This window comes from Microtus oregoni, unplaced genomic scaffold (genome assembly GCF_018167655.1).
Source record: "Microtus oregoni isolate MIOR12 unplaced genomic scaffold, Mior012 000081F_ref0000091, whole genome shotgun sequence".
Classification (NCBI taxonomy): Eukaryota; Metazoa; Chordata; class Mammalia; order Rodentia; family Cricetidae; genus Microtus; species Microtus oregoni.
In genome coordinates this window covers 4457501-4474534 of record NW_024544541.1, presented here as the reverse complement: position 1 = coordinate 4474534, position 17034 = coordinate 4457501, and the positions used below count along the sequence as shown (strand labels likewise).

Genomic DNA, 17034 nt, shown 5'->3' with positions numbered 1-17034 from the left:
TCACCCCTAGCCACAAACTGCTGAGGAGAGGGCCTTGGAATGATAAAACTGTTTGCACAATGCAAAACCATTTCTGAGCCACGTGAATCTGTCTGGGATGGGTTTTTTGAGAACAGCTGGTAGAAAGGCCCAGGAACCAGGCAGACAAGGCAATGCAAAGATGTAATGATGTAGGCTTGGTACTTCCCCAGATAAATGACTGCATTTATTTGCATATCTAAAAAGAGGTCAAACCTGGCAATTGGGAAGATTCAAGTGTAGTATCTTTTTTCGGGGAGGGGGGTCCCCACATCACAGCTTTAAGACTAAACTAAAGTAAAATAAGCCTACTTCCAAAGGTGGAGAGAAAATAATCATAAAGGAGAAAAAAAATCAGAAAATCTTCTCCTTAAGTGAAAATGACTTTCAGAGAGACAAGCACAGTTTCCTTTTTTGTTTTTGCAGCACTAGGAATAGAAGACAGGTTCTCGCAAACGTGCAGTGAGTGCTCCATGTGCGGTGAGTGCTCCATGTGCTGGTGAGTGCTCCAAGGGCAGCAGTCATGCCCCGCCTCTTCTCATTTGCACTGAGAATGGTCTTATTTTCCATATGCTAATCTGGCACCAAAGCAGGTGGCTCCTGGGTTTCCCTGGCTGCTGTACTGCTCAGAAGTGGAAGGAACTCACACAGAAAACATTAAAGAAGGTGAAGCAGGGAAAGCATAGCAGGTGCAGAAAGGAAAGAGAAGAAACAGAAGCCTGCAGCAAGCCAACAGTTAAGAACAGCAACAACAAAAAAAAAAAGTAATGGTTCAAGATAGAAAACTAGTTCTCTCTCTCTTTCTCTCTCTCTATCTCTCTCTCTATCTCTATCTCTCTCTCTCTCTCTCTCTCTCACACACACACACACACACACACACACACACACACGCACACGTGTGTGCCCACGACCTGCCCTGCTGGGAAGGGCCCTGCCCTGCTAAGAAGGACTGCCTGAGAGTCAGGCAGCAAAGCACCCAAATGACTTCGGCGTTTTCAAGGCCAGACGCCAATTATTGATTTCCAGGCAAACAATTTCCTGGCTTATTCAGGGATTGCTCGCCCCAAAATGCCTCACCCCACACTGGCCAGAGATGTATTCACTGACACTGTGGTGAACTCAGGCCTCGGGGGACTTTCCCAGACATCTCTAGTGACCAGATTCTCTTCATTCTGCTCCAGGTCATTTAAAGGACCAGGCTGAAGAGGGCTCAAAAAACAAGGGGGTGGGGATTGAAGTGCAGAGTCCTCACATGACAAAGCCTCTACTTTCTGACTCCCCAGTGCCTGCTCCTGGGATTCACTCCACATGAAGAGTGGCGACCCCTCCCATGCAACCCACTGAAACCCTTTTCTGCTCACTCAAAAGCCACCCACAGCAGCTTTCCCCGGGCCCTACAGACAGAACAAAAGGCTCCTCTCCCATGCACTCTAATGCATAGTGTAACTTCTTTTGTAGTTGAAGACAGATTCTCACAGGCTAGTCACTCAGACTAGCCTGGAACTCACTATGTACACCAGACTGGCCTTCAACTCACAGCAATCCTCCTGCCTCATCCTCTCAAACGCTGGAATTATAGGAGCTAGCCTTCATATCCAGCTATTGCCTCTAGATAAGTTAACAATGGCTGGCGTGTTGCTGTTTAATTTGTCTCCCCAACAGGTGAGTGGCTCTGAGGACAGGGACTTTACAGCTGCGGTGGGACAATGATAGTGACAGCACCTACTGCTTAGTGAGGTCTTACTGTGGTGCAAAATATTCTATCGTTATCCCTCTTTCCCCCAAACAGTAGACCTCAGACTCAGACCCTCCTAATCTCCCACCCACTCGTGCAGGCAAATGGTCTCCCACCAGGTTATAACCTCAGCCCCTGGATTATCGCATTAAAAAAAGACACATTTACCAGGAATTCAAAAGAGCCAAGAGGGAGATGTGGGAGGGCTGAGAAGGAGGATAGGGAAAAGGTAAACGGTATAATTACAATCTCAAATGGATAAGAGAAATATTCTTTAAATATTTAATATATGTGGGGTGGTTAGCCCTCATAAGCTTTTATATTTGAATATCTGGTTCCCTAGGTAGTGGGCTGTTTAGGACCGATTGGGAGGTGTGGCCTTGCTGGAGGAGGTGTGTCGCTAGGGGTGGGCTTGCAAAGTCCAAGCCTGGCCCAGTCTTTGTCTACACTTGCTGATCAGATGAGAGCTCTCCGCTCCAGTGACAGCACCATGCCTACTGGCCTGCTCCCATTCTTCCTACCGTGATGACCATGGACTGCCCTCTAACTAGAAGCAAGCCCTCAATTAATTGCTTTCTTTTATTAGCTGCATGGGCTGTTGTGTCTCCTCAGAGCACTAGGACAATAACTAATACACTTTGATTTTTAATTTTATTTTACGTGTATGGATGTTTTGCCTGTATGTATGTAAGTCTGTGCCTGGTGCGTGTAGAGGCATGAAGAGGGCATCAAGTCCCCTGAAACTGGAGTTACAGACAGTTGTGAGCTGCCATGTGGGTGCTGGGAATAGAACCCAGGTCCTTCGGAAGAGCAACCAATACTCAACTGCTGAACCATCTCTCCAGTCCGTGTATTATCTCAATCTTCATAACAAGGTAAAAAAGGACGAGTTGAATATCCCTGTCTGGAATGCTTGGGATTTCAAATATTTAAGGTTTGGGGGCATTTTCTGATTTTAAAATATTTACATAGATATACTATTTGGGCATTCCCAAGCAAAAATCCAAACTTCAAGGCCAGGGTTGCAGGTCAATAGGTAGAGCACTTCCTCTCTCACATTTGGAGCCAGTTCCACTCAGACCTGCAGACCTGCAGAAGTGTGCACCTGTTAGGCCAGCACTTGGGATGTGAAGACAGGAAGATCAGAAATTCAAAGTCAGGGCTGGAGAGATGGCTCAGTGGTTAAGAACACTAGCTGCTCTTCCAGAGGTCCTGAGTTCAATTCCTAGCAACCACATGGTGGCTCACAGCCATCTGTAATGAGGTCTGGTGCCCTTTTCTGGCCTGCAGGCACACATGGAAGGAATGTTGTATACATGATAAATAAATAAATCTTTTAAAAAGAAAGAAAGAAAGAAAGAAAGAAAGAAAGAAAGAAAGAAAAATTCAAAGTCTTCCTCAGCCCCAGAGCAAGTCTGAGGCCAGCCTGGGCTATTTGAAGGATCCAGAGGGGAGAGCTGACTGCTACCAGGTGTAACAACTCAAGTCTGATCACTGGGACCACACAGTGGAAGGAAAGAACAGACTCCCACCAGTTTAGCTAACTTCTGACACCCACCTATTCCACGTGGGGCAAACCCCACCCCATCAACCAACTAATCAACAGAATGGAAAGAAAAGGAAAAGGGTAAGAGAGGAGCATGTGAAGGAGGAAAACTAATTTTTAAAAATATTCAAAACAGAACAACAAAAAAATTAAAGTCAGGTGGTGGTGTTGCGTGTTTTTAATCCTAGGCAGAGATAGGCAGATTATCTGCCAGTTCTAGGACAGTCTGGTCTACAGAGCAAGTTCTAGGACAGCCAGGACTGCACAGTGAAACCCTGTCTCCAAGAACCAAAAAAAAAAATCAAAGCACAACCACCTTGCTCCAACATCATCAGAGGCTTTTGAGCTATCAGTACTAAATGCTCGAAGTTTTCAAACAGTCCAAACGAGGGTTGGTTACGTGACCTGTCCATCAGTTTCTCAACTTTGAGATGAGAAAACAAGGCTTAGCAGATAAACAGTGTGCTTAGAAATCTCAGAGTTGGTTAGGAGGTAGCACTAGAGGTCATAGGAGGTCTGTCAACCTAGGGTGGAAAGAGGGAGAGAGGGTGAAGAGGGCCTTCAGTGGCCATTCGCATCACATGCACCTTGTATGTGAGGAAAGCTCTGTCAGGCTTGAACCTGACTCTTGGGTGCTGTTCCCGCCTCAGCTTTTGGTATCAATCCCAAGCCCAGAGCCTGGCCCACAGCAGTTGCTCGCTAAAAGTGTTGATCAAGTGTGAACTCTGGCCTCCAGCTGTTCTTGCTTTTTAACTACTTGAGGACTGAGCACAGCCCGTGGCTGAAGTCCCACCCTACAGCCAATGGCGTGCTGACTATCCTGAGGATGGATGCTGAGGACTAGCCTGCACTGACAGCTCTAAGCTCTCTGACCCATATGAACCTGCTCGGTCCTCAGAACCCTGTGGAATGGTTAATAACTTTTCATATGCAGAAACTGAGTAATTTGTTCACGTTAAGACAAATGTTACAACTGGACAACAGTCTGATATAAAAATACAGTCTTGCTCGGCATTGGTGACTACACCTTTAATCCCAGCACTCAGGAGGCAGAGGCAGGTGGATCTCTGTGAGTTCAAGGCCATCTTATTCTATGAAGTTCCAGGATAGCCAAGACTGCACAGAGAAACCCTGGCTCGAAAAACAAAACAAGAAAAGTCTTCTCCCCCCCCCCCTTACCCGTTGCAGGCAGTCCAGCCACTTGAGCACTGTCTCCTGCGTCTCCCCAGACATTTACAACAGTAAATATTCGCTACTAGATCAGAGTAACAGGCTTGTGCTCATCTAGCACCCTGTGCCCTCAATCCCTACTCAACCACGTCAAGACAGGCAAATACTGTCAGCTCCCTCAGTTCAGAGGAGCGCCCACACACTGCACTGTGTTGTGGGTTCTTAGTAAAGGGGTCAAGTTCTTTCATAACTAATGCCAGTTATGAAAAAAAAAACATTCCTCAAGGTTTCATCCCACAATTTTTTTTTGTTTGTTTCTGTTTTTCGAGACAGGGTTTCTCTGTGTAACAGTACTGGCTGTCCTGGTACTGGCTTTGTTGACCAGGCTGCCCTCAAACTCAGAGATCCGCCTGCCTCTGGCTCCCAAGTGATAGGATTAAAGGCGTGTGCTGGGACTGAAAGCATGCCTCGCTACACCCAGCTTCTTTCCATAGATCTAAAAGCCAGAAAGAATAGTCCTTAAAGAGGATGTAAAAAAAATTACCCTAATGATGCATGCAGTTGTTACAAGATATATTCTGCTGAATGGCGACAGAGGAGGAGTGAATGGGGGTTGGTGGTAGAAGAGAGACAGAGGGAGGGGACGGGAAGAGAAGAGGAAAAGGAAACTGCAAACAGGATGTAAAATAAAAAGAAAAAATTTAATTAAAAAAAAGATATATTACATCTAAGCTGTATGTGGTGGTGCATGCCTATAATCCCAGCACTTGGGAGGCAGAGGCAGGAGGATCATCACCAGTTTGAAGCTGGCAGAGACTTCACAGTGTCAGAATGAGCCAGGGCTAGAGAGTGAAAATCATCAGGAAACCCAGGGAGATGACTCAAAGGGTAAAGGTTCTTCCTGCCTAGTCTGAATATGATTCTTAGAACATACAGGGTGGGAAGAGAGGATCAACTCCCAAAGTCGCCCTCTAATCTACACACATATGTTAAGGCATGTGTGTGCACAAATGCACAAAAGATATAAATGCAACTACGATTGCTTTTTTATTCATTTAAAAACACATTTTATGTGTGTTGGTATTTGGACTGTGTGTATGTCTGTGAGAGTCAGACCCTGAACTGGAATTACAGACAATGGATGCTGGGAACTGAACTCAGGTCCTTTGGAAGAGCAGCCAGATCTCTTAACCACTGAGCCATTTCTTCAGTCCCTCTACCCCTCTACATACTCCATATGTAGAACAGGCTGTCCTGAAACTCACTATGAAGACCAGGCTGGCTTCAAACTCATAGAAATCCACCTGCCTGTATCACTCAAGTACTGGGATTAAAGGTGTATACCACGCCTAGCTCAAACTATATTCTTTCTCTACATGCATTAAATAGTTCCACTTTGAGCTGAGCAAGGAGAATTTAAATTTTTAAAAAAGAAAAGGGGGAAAGATACCCCTTTCCAATTCCCACATCAAATCATAGAACTGAGTGTACCACATGCAGGTCAGCAAAGGCTACCATGCCCCGAACCTTGAGTACTTTTACTTCTAAGCAAGACAATATGCTGGGGAAATAGCTCAGTGGTAGAGCACTAGTCTAGCATCCCCAGGGCTCTGTGTTCAATTCCCAGAACCGAAGCAAACCTAAAAAGGAAAAGAAAGAAAGAAAGAAAGAAAGAAAACTACTAAGTAAAAAGTTCTCAAAAAATTCCATCAAACCAGGTGGTGGTGGCGTATGCCTTTAATCCCAGCACTCGAGAGGCAGAGACAGGTGGATCTCTGTCAGTTCGAGACCAGCCTGGTCTACAAGCGCTAGCTCCAGGACAGCCAGGGCTATTATAGAGAAACCCTGTCTTGAAAACAAAACAAAAAAAGATTTCATCAAAGACCTCGAGGTAAAATACTTTAAAATTTCTAGTGGATGCCTATGTTGTGTCTATGTGAAACAGTCTAGGGGTGTTCCCACGTGATCCTTACAGCAACCGTAGGAGGAATATTGCCCTCTTTTGCTAAAGAAGTTGTGACTCAGAATTTCAATATTATCAGCTAATAAGTTTGAAGCCAAAGTCAATACCACTGTCGTGACATAGCAGCTGCATCCAGAAAGCTAAAACCTAACTGGGGTAAAGCAGTCACCAGCAATATGTCTTACTGTTTTGCTTTAAAAAAAAAAAAATTAGCTGGGCATAAACCCAGCACCCAGGAGGCAGAGGCAGGCAGATCTCTGAGTTCAAAACCAGCCTGTCTTCATGGTCAGTTCCTAGCTAGCCAGTCAGGATTATATTGTGAGACTCTGTCTCAAAAACTTAGATGGAAAGTGTCAGAGAAAGACACCCCAAGTTGACTTTTGGCCTCTGAAAATACCCATGAACTCTCTCACCTGTACCCAAACATGCATCATATTAGCGCACACAAACCTACAGGTAAGCTAGGGTAGGTGAGGTGACTCGGTGGGTAAGGGCAGGTGCCAGGAAGGCTGCTAACCTGAGTCTGATACCTTTACCTGCCCCAGAACCTACATGGTAGGAGGAAAGAACCGGCTTGCACAAGCTGTCCTCTGACCTCCACGCGGGAACCATGACACATGCATTATCTTCCCACACACAAACAAAGAAATGCAAATTCTTCATTTAATTAATTAGTTAAGGAAAGGAAGAAAGGCAGGAAGGAAGGAAGACAGGCAGGAAGGAAGGAAGACAGGCAGGAAGGAAGGAAGACAGGCAGGCAGGCCATACTTTACTGCAGAGACGTGTGCTTACCTTTGAGAAGCGCAACTGAAAGCTGGTCAGTGTTCAGGTTATTGACATATTTCCCCAAATAGGTATTAAGAACCCAGGCCACAAGACCTTCCAACATGACTATTTCCTCAGAAAAAGGTGATTAGAAATCATGGATCAGTCTTTATTTCTCTCTCTCATGGTCACAGAATCTAGAAAAGAGGAAAAGAGGAAATTAACAACAACAGCTTGGCTGGGTGTGGTAAGACAACGCCTTTAATTCCAGCACTTGGAAGGTGGAGGCAGGAGGATCCCTGTGAGTTCCAGACCAGCCTGGTCTAGACTTCTAAACCAGCCATGGATAAATAATGAGTTCCTGTCTCAAAAACAACAAAACAGAACTTGAATTGTATTCCTGTGTTGGCATCCTGTTTACCTGCCTGCAGGTGGAAAAAGGTAAGAGGCAGGCTTACAGAGGCGCAGGAGGAATGGAAGACCAGTGTCCACACTGTTCTTCAGTCACAGGGAAGGTCACCAAGAAACCTGAAAATCACCTGCAATCGGAAGCTGGGCCTTTTAAATTAACTATTCTCTGAAATACTTCCTTTGGGGATGAGACTTGGGATCAGATTGCTCTAGTAAGGGCTTTTCACAGGGCCAATCTGGCAACATCTGAACATGCTCCTTTTAGGTGTATGTGTGTCATATTCATGCAGAAGCCTGTAGGAGCCAAAGGAGGGATGGTCCCCAGAACTGGAGTGCAGAAGTTTGTGAGCCTCCATGTGGGTACTAGAAACCAAACCCAAATCCTCTGCAAGAGCTAGTGTTCTTAATCCCCCAACCATCTCTCCGGCTCTTTGATTACTGCTATTTCAGATGCTGCTGTGGCTATCTTGTGAGGAGGGACTGTGGAAGCTGCCAAACATCTTACAGTGCTCATGACAACCCCACAGAGTAGACTCATTCAGCCCAAATGCTAAGAAGTGGGAACCTAGATCAAAGCAAACATGTTCAGAGGCTGTGTGAATGAAATTCACACTCTACAACACTAGTTAAGGTGTCCTATTTAAGACGTGCAAATTTATGCAGTAGGCTCATTCATAAAACCATGTAAATGAGAGGGAGAGACAGTGTTTAGTCACTCATCTTGTTTGTTTTCCCCAGACCAGGGTCTCATATATCCAAGGCTGGCCTTGAGTTCACTATACAGCTGAAGATATAGGCTTGAACTTCTGATTGGAGGTGAAGAAGTGCTGAGATCACAAGTGTGCACCACCACATCTGGTTTGTGTGGTGCTGAGAACTGATCCAAGGGCTTCAAGCATGCTAGGCAAGCACCCCAGCACCTGAACTACATCCCCAGCCCTATCACTAAACATCCCGAAGATGCTGAGCTAATGAAGAGTTTTAGCCAAACACCAGAAATCCTCCGGCTATGGGTTCGGTATTTAGATTCAGTACTGAACCACAATTGCTCATTACAATAAGTGGTGTGATATTGTGCTTACCAGTATTACAAAAAATATATCTATATATATAGACTATTCTTTTAAACACTTAATAAACACGCTAAAGCCTATCAAAATATTGGCAATTAAAATCAGTTTTCATTTCATCTGGTTTAGGTATAACTATGATACTTTAGCAAATATTTGTAAAAGGTTTTGCCTGGGGGGCTGACGTGATGGCTCATTGGTTCTCTTCTTCCAGAGACTAGGTTCAATTCCCAGCACCCACATTATGGCTCAAATGTGTAGCTCCAGTTCCAGGGGATTTGATGTCTTCTTTGGTTCTCCATGGGCACCAGGCACCACGTGGTACACAGACATTCATACAGACAAAACATCATAATATAAACTAAACTTTAAAAAGAAATGTTTTGCCTAAAGTTACATAGATGATTTTTACTGTTATAAAAGGTTAACATGAGGGTCATCCAAATAGCTCAGAGGATAAAGGCACTTGCTGCCAACCTCAGGGCTTGCGTTCCATCCCCAGGACCTACAGGAAGGAAAGAACTGGCTCTAGAAAGTTGTCCCCTGACCTCCATATGCAAGCTGTAGTATGGGCACACCCACACACAGACGCAAATGCATATACACACAATAAATAAACATGATTTTTAAAAAGGTTAACATGAGAGAGATTGAAATAGATAAACAAACAAAAAGTTTGAAGTTGGAGCCAAGAATATTAGTCCACGTCTTTAATCCGGGCATCTCAGCACTGGGAGGCGGAGGCAGGGGGATCTATGAGTTTGAGGCCAGCCTGGTCTATATAGAGAGTTCCAGGACAGCTCAAAACAAACAAACAGAAACTACAGTTCAGGCGGGTTCTCGGATCACTGGGCTAGTGGATTCCAATTAGAACTCTGAGCTGTAAATCTTGCTCTAGGCCATTTGTGTTGAACATCAGCCACCACACCAGACATTCCAGATTTCCTGTGGCATGTGTCCCACTTGGAACCAGGCTACTTTCAGGATCCTTTCCAAGGACTTTGCCCAATGACTAGTGAGTTATCTTAGTGCCAGAAGATACACTCACCCCAAGGGAAAAGCTATCAACACAAGGAAAACCCAAAGCAAAAGTCCCCTGAAAGTCAACCCAGTCTCCAGGGAAGATTGATAGTTACTTCTCCTTCTCCGTAATATCTAGCACTTCCATGCAAGGTTGATTTATTATCAGGGACAGTTAAAAACCAATTAACTAGGCTGGGCTGCGGTGGCACAAGCCTTTAATCCCAGCACTCAGGAGACAGAGGTAGGTGGAGCTCTGTGAGTTTGAGGCCAGCCTGGTCTACAAGAGCTAGTTCCAGAACAGCTAGGGCTGTTACACAGAGAACCCCTGTCTCAAAAAATAAATAAATAGATAGAGAGAGAGATAAATGAACAATTAACTATTCAGGGTGGTGGCACACAATTTTAATACTAGCGCAAGGGAGGCAGAAGAGCTTTGAGTTTTAAGGTCATTCTGGTCTACCTCTACATAAGCAGGTGTTCCAAGCCGGCAGGGCACATACTGAGACCCTATCTAAATAATAATATCATTTTAAAAACTTGCAGAATACTTGCCTTATTTCCTCCAAAAGGTTTTTTTGTTTTGTTTGTTTTGTTTTGTTTTGTTTTTTGTAATTGCTCCAGATATAAAACTAAGAATCTGGGAGAGACTCTTCAGTATTTGTTTAAAGAGATCACAAAAACAAATTTTTCTTGTTAATCAAAAATGCTAACCGGGTGATGGTGGCGCACACCTTTAATCCCAGCACTTGGAAGGCAAAGGCAGGCAGATCTGTGAGTTTGAGGCCAGCCTGGTCTATAGAGTGAGTTCCAGGACAGTCAGGAATACATAGAGAAACCCTGTCTGGAAAAACCAAAAACATTTCTCTATTGTCATTTTAAAAAGGTAAATCTATCAAAGCGTAGTGTCAAACTGACTAGCCTGTTTTACTGTTTTACTATGTGAGCCTCAAATAGTCCTGGGCACCCAGCCAACGCTGGAGTACTCTTTATTTTTGTTATTGCCATTAATTTCAGCCCTAAATACCAACTCTCCCTGAAGTGCCAACTGCAGGTGTTTTCCCAATACAGAGAAACCAGTGTCAGGCCAGCATGATGTCTCTGAGTGTAGGTAGCTGCTACCAAGACTCAAGACCTGAGTTTAATCCCCAGAACCTACACGGTAAAAAGAGAGAACACTCCTACAGGTTGTCCCCTGGCTATACACACAACCGTAAAATAATTTTACATTTTCAGGAAACTACTGTCATTTTGTACCAAGTTCAGACCCTACTGTACTCTCAGCGCGGAAGAACACAAAGTAGACATTTACAAAGGCATGGGCGGCTAGCGCCCTAAGATGTTCCTCAGTTCAGTAAATTGGGGCCCAAGCCAGAAAGCATCCATTAGCTCTGCTAAGCATGTAGACCAGGCTTGAGGCCACCTCAAGGATTCCCTGAAGGAATCCGGTTTCAGGAAGGGCCGCCAGACTGGCCAGAATCCCAGTGTTTATATGTTCGGGTCCATCAGGACTTCTAGGCGGCTGCCCGGCAATAACCCCCACCTGGCTTCCCCTATCCGCTGTGGCAGGTGACACTGAGGATCTGGACTCAGACCACAGCCTGGGCAGACAGCCGGACATGACCTTGAGCCAGGCCCCTCCCGAGACCGAGGCCAGACCCGGGAAGGGGAAGAAGCACTGGCAACTGAACCCGGGGAGTCCCTCTATGAGGCAGCTAGGACTCAGAACTGAGGGATCCCCGGAGCTCAGCCTCCAGGGGACAACTCGGAGTGGGTGTCAGGCCAGGGCTCCACAGGAATGCAAAGCTTCCCTTGCCTTCCCACGTCTCCGTCGGCTGTCAGAACCCCAAGCCTGGCAGCAGCAGGGGACAGAGCCACCAAGCCTAGAGAAGATGGCTCTCTAAGTTACTAAGGAAGCCGAAGAGTGCCCTACCTGGAGGTGGAGAGGGTAAGGGAAAACCCCAGGGACCAGGCCTGATGTCCCCACCCAGAGGTGACCCCAGAGGGGATGGAGGCACTGAGGGATGGAATGACGCCCCGCTGGGGGGTGTGCTGAAGGGACACTGGCACGTTGGGTTCAGACCTCGGGAGGAGTGACACCCACAATCCCGGGGTGTCGCCAGGCTGCAGGGACCGGTGCCCCGAGCCCGGGCCTGAGGTGCCGCCGGCGACACTCGGGCTCCGGGGTCCCCGCGAGGGCGCCCGGGCTCCGGGAGAGGCCGGCTGCCACGGACCCCGAGCCGGGCCGTCTGAGCACAGCCGGGACGACTGCGGTGGGAGCTGCTCGTCAGACCCTCAGCTCTGCCCGCCGCCTCCCTACCTGTCACTGTAGCTGTAGCTATCGCTAGCGCTGCCGCCCTAGCCCGGTTCTGCCAGGCGCTTCCTCTCCGCCACTCCTCAATGGCGCTGGCTGGGACGCTAGACCCAACCAATCGAAAGGCTATGTGCCTGCGCCTGGCCAGCCGAGCACCGAGCCGTCGATGAAACGCCCCCTAGCGTCAGCAGCCGCTCCCGCAGAGCTGCGGGCGCCTCCCGGGATGCTGGGTGGCTTAATGTGCGCCAACCCAACCAGCCCCATTTTAAAGGTGGATTAAACTGAGTCTCAGGTGAGCATAGAGATATAAATGAACCTAGTTCAAATAGTATTATGCCTTCAAAAACGTCCTGTTTCCCATCCACCTTTCGTCTCATCCCACCCACACTGACCCCTTGACTATCACCTTTTCTGCTTAAACCATCCTCCCACTATTATTAAAACTCAACTCCTGGGCGAGCAAGGTGACTCTACCAACACAGGAGCTTTCAGCCAGGACAGATCACCTGAGTCCAATTTGCAGCATCCACACGGTGGAATGGGAGGGCACTGATTTCCACAGTCGTCTGCCTCTCTGTGACTGCCCCCCACCCCATGAAATAAATAAATGCAAACTTTTTAACCAAACAATATTTTTCTCCTTCTGATCTCTGGAAGATTGATAGTTGAACAAGTTGACAACTTGTACTACTTAGTGGTCGTGTGGGTGCGGGAATCCAAACTCCTCTGCAAGAGCAGCCAAGGGTTCCTAAGCACTGAACCACGTCTCCAGCTGCTTTATGTCTTCATAGACCTTGTCTGTCTGTTTATTTGTTTGCCCAGGCTGGACTGAAACTCATCTTGAACTCCTGGCCTTCCTCCACCTCGGGAGAGCTGGAATTGCAGATGTGACCCGCCATGCTCAGCCCTGTACAGAACTTAATGCTACTCGGGATGACCTGTGTGTTTGTCTATTCCTTGGCTACCTTTCAGTTACCCTGACAGTTATTCTAAAGCAGGTTCGTCATCTTTTCACAAAAGCCTCCTCTACAAACACTGACAACACAGGCTTGCAATCGCAGCACACATTCGGGAGGTGGAGGCAGGGGAGGTAGGAGGAGACAGGAGTTCAAGGCCCTCCTCCACTACACAGCCAGTTTGAGACCAACCTGTACTACAGGAGACCCCATCAGGAAGGGAGGAAGAGGGAGAGATGGGGGAAAGAGGGGGGAGGAGAAAGGGAAGAAAGGAATTCTCAAGGGTCAACCTCAATGGACTAAAGAATACCTGGGGCATTAAGGAAACAGGCCTCTGAGTGCGTCCATTCATGAGAGCTTTCCAGAGAGCACAAACTGAGGAACAAGATGAACCGGAAAGATAAGTCCATATCTCAGACTGAACAAAAAGAGAAAAGCAGCCATCGGAGATGGGCTCAGGGGTTAAGATCACTGCTACTCCTGCAGAGGACCAGGGTTGAGTTCCCAGCACCCACACCAAGTGGCTCACAACTGCCTGTAACTCCAGTACCAGAGGATCCGTCACCTGTTCTGGTCTCTCGAGGTGCTGTTTTCGCATAGTACACATACAGACAAGCCGGCACACCTACGTGCATGTAAATAAAAACTAATTTTAAAAACTTCTAAATAAAAAAGGTAAAAGAGAGATGAGCACCAATACTCCCGTTTCTCTGCTTCCTTGTTACTGCCATAGGCCAAGCTACCCCTATCATCATGCTTTCTCTACTAAGAAGGGCTGTACCCCAAAATGTGAGCCCAAATTAACCCTTTCCCCTTATGATGCTGCTTGTAGGCTATCGGGCTACAGTGATGAAAAAAGGTAACCAACACTGGATGGATGGATGGATGGATGGATGGATGGTTATTAGAAATGGGTTAATCCAGATGTGAGAGTTAGCCAGTAAGAGGCTGAAACTAATGGGCCAGACAGTGCTTAAAAGAATACAGTTTCGCCGGGCGATGGTGGCGCACGCCTTTAATCCCAGCACTCGGGAGGCAGAGGCGGGCGGATCTCTGGGAGTTCGAGGCCAGCCTGGTCTACAAGAGCTAGTTCCAGGTCAGGCACCAAAGCTACAGAGAAACCCTGTCTCGAAAAACCAAAAAAAAAAAAAAAAGAATACAGTTTCTAGCCGGGCGGTGGTGGCGCACGCCTGTAATCCCAGCACTTGGGAGGCAGAGGCAGGCGGATCTCTGTGAGTTCAAGACCAGCCTGGTCTACAGAGCTAGTTCCAGGACAGGCTCCAAAACCACAGAGAAACCTTGTCTCGAAAAAAAAAAAAAAACCCAAAAAAAAAAAAAAGAATACAGTTTCCGTGTAATTATTTTGGGTAAAGCTAGCCGGGTGACGGGACGCAGCTCCTATTACAACAGATGGATGGATGGGCAGATGGATGGATGGATGGATGGATGAATGGATGGATGAATGGGTGGATGGGTAAATGAATACTTCACTCTTCCATTATCCAAAAATTAGAGCAAGAGCAAGATCTAAGGCTCACACAGAAGATGCAGGATGCTGACTGGCAAGGCTGTAGCAATGTGTTCACCATATTAATTATGGAGCCTCATAACGCTGCTCATTGATGTGGATGGCTGTGAGCTGACTCACTCCTAAGGAAGGCCTGGATTCCCAGGGAAGTGAGATCAACCAATCTCAAAGCCGGGTCCCCCTCAGCAGCCAAGATGTGGTGGGGCAACCCCTGGAACTCTCCAGAAGGAATGCGGAAAGGAGGCTGTCCTCTCCTTCTGCCTCAAAGGTTAGGTGGGTCAGCACAGGTGTGGCTCTATCTGAGGAGCATTTTAAATGTGGCTGTGGGCTGGGGTGGGGCTCATTGGGCGTGCTCTCGGTTAGCAGGTGCTAATAAAAAAGTAAGTAAATAAATAAATAAATAAAGTGGCTTGTAGGTGGTGGAACACGCCTTTAAACCCAGGACCTCTGTGAGTCCTTGGCCAGCCTGGTCTACCAGAGCTAGTTCCAGGTCAGGTTTCAAAGCTACCTGGAAACCCTTTCTAGAGGGGTGGGGAGCAAGTAGTTTCAGCCAGTACTGTAGCTGTGTCTGTAGTCCCACCTCAGGCTGAGGCAAGAGGATACTGAAGCCCAGGAGTTTGAGGCTAGTTGGACAGCATTGCAAGAGCCCATCTCAAAACAAAAGCCAGGAGCTGGAGCCAAGGTTCATCAGTTAAGAACACTTGCTGCACTTGGCAAGGAACCCTGGGTTTGGTTCTCAGTACCTCACAACCCTTTGTAACTCCAGTCCCGGGGGACTTGATGCCCTCTTCTGACTCCCAAGGACACCAGGAATGCGTGTGAGGCGCGTACATCCACGTAGGCAAAACACTCATACACATAAAACATAAAAAAAAAACCTTCGCAGGGCAGTGGTGGTGCACACCTTTAATCCCAGGAAGAGGCAGACAGGTCTCTGAATTCAAGGCCAGCCTGGTCTGCAAAGTTCCAGGACAGAGAAACTCTGTCTTTAACAAACAAACAACAAAAGTTTTTGTGTCCTCAGTCCCCAATCCCCACCGCGGTAAGTTTGTGTGTGCGCGCGCACACACACTAAACAGGGTCTCTGTTAAGTAGCTGTCTCTCCTCTGTAGATCAGGCTGGCCTTGAACTCACAGACCCACCTGCCTCTGCACACCCAGCTTCATGAATGCTTTTAACCTTCTGGAACAGTGCTGTCGAAGAGACAGGAGCTCAAACAGCAGCCAAATCAGAATGAGAGAAAAGAAAAAGATGAAATTCATGTTAAAATTTATATTGAGCCCAATGTGTCCAAAACAAAATTTTAACGTGTAATCAGCACTTTAAAAAAATGACACAGGGGGCTGGAGAGATGGCTCAGTGGTTCAGAGCACTGGCTGTTCTTCCAGTAGTCCTGAGTTCAATTCCCAGTCACCGCATGGTGGCTCACAACTATCTGTAATGAAATCTGGCGCCCTCTTCTGGCATGCGAGCATACGTGGAGGCAGAATGTTATATACATAATAAATAAATAAATCTTTTTTAAAAATGACACAGGCTGTAGATGTGACTGTGTAACATGGCGAAGTGCTCAGAACCGTGTCCTCCACATCCAGCATGTAGTACTGAGACTTATTTTGCAGTCTGAGGATGGACCTGCTTCTGATGCTCAGGTACATCCTGTGCCTGGCAGCTATGGTGCGTAGAAACGCAGGGTCAGAGTCTGTAGTGAAAATGAAGAGAGCCCAGGGAGGGGTGTCACTGTCACCCCAGGGACATGGAAAAAGACAAAGGGCAGCGTGTCGCCCTTGGCTCAGAGAGAAGATTCTGAGCTCTGGGAAGCAGAGGCCATCCCACGTTCTCAGGACAATTCATGGTGGCACTGGGACACAGCCACCTTTGGCTTAGAGTCCAGTGGTTCTCAACCTTTCTAATTCTACAACCCTTTAATCAGTTCCTCATGTCGTGACCCACAACCATAAAATCATTTTTGTTGCTACTTCATAACTCATTTTGCTACTATTATGAATCACAATGTAAATATCTGATATGCGACCCTGTGGGGGTCGCGACCCACAGGTTGAGAAACTCTGGCTTTCTTATGCATGTCTAATGGTTATCAGGAGCCTCCCACAGTCAACAACTTGCAACAAACACCCAGCCCACTCTTTAGATAAGCTCCATGCCTGACCAGCCCCACCAGTTGGGCCTCCAGGTCCTCCTCCACAAGGCAGACAATGGCTGGCTTCCTTTCTCCCAGCTGAAGTTACGCAAGCCTGGTTTCCCAACTCTAAGATCAGGCCATGCTAGAACGGTTCGTTCCCACACTCCTAAGTCATCTGAAAAAAAAAATTCACTTCCTATACTGGGCTTCTAAGGTCACCCTCCCCAACCCTAGCTCTGTCTCCTCTATCACACCTCCTGACTCCACTAAAGCCAATACTTCAGCCATTCCACCCACCCCCACCCAGTCCCCTTGACCCTTTGCCTCACTTCACAAGGCCTCTCACCCACCCCTACCCACCTCCACCTGTCTGTGCGCAGTTCTGACCTCAGCTC

The 17034-nt window shown here is 47.1% G+C and overlaps 1 protein-coding gene across 1 annotated transcript in view; it reads right to left on the bottom strand.

The window, feature by feature from the left end:
- LOC121441724 (vacuolar protein sorting-associated protein 13D-like) overlaps window positions 1–12089 on the bottom strand; it is a 226987-nt gene extending 214898 nt beyond the window's left edge. Inside the window, exons 1-2 of the mRNA XM_041642967.1 lie at window positions 12019–12089; window positions 7225–7394 (exon numbers count right to left, since the gene is read on the bottom strand). Coding sequence (XP_041498901.1) covers window positions 7225–7321 — 97 coding nt within the window. The 5' untranslated portion in view covers window positions 7322–7394; window positions 12019–12089. The remainder of the gene's footprint in view (window positions 1–7224; window positions 7395–12018) is intronic.
- Window positions 12090–17034: the final 4945 nt, after the last annotated feature.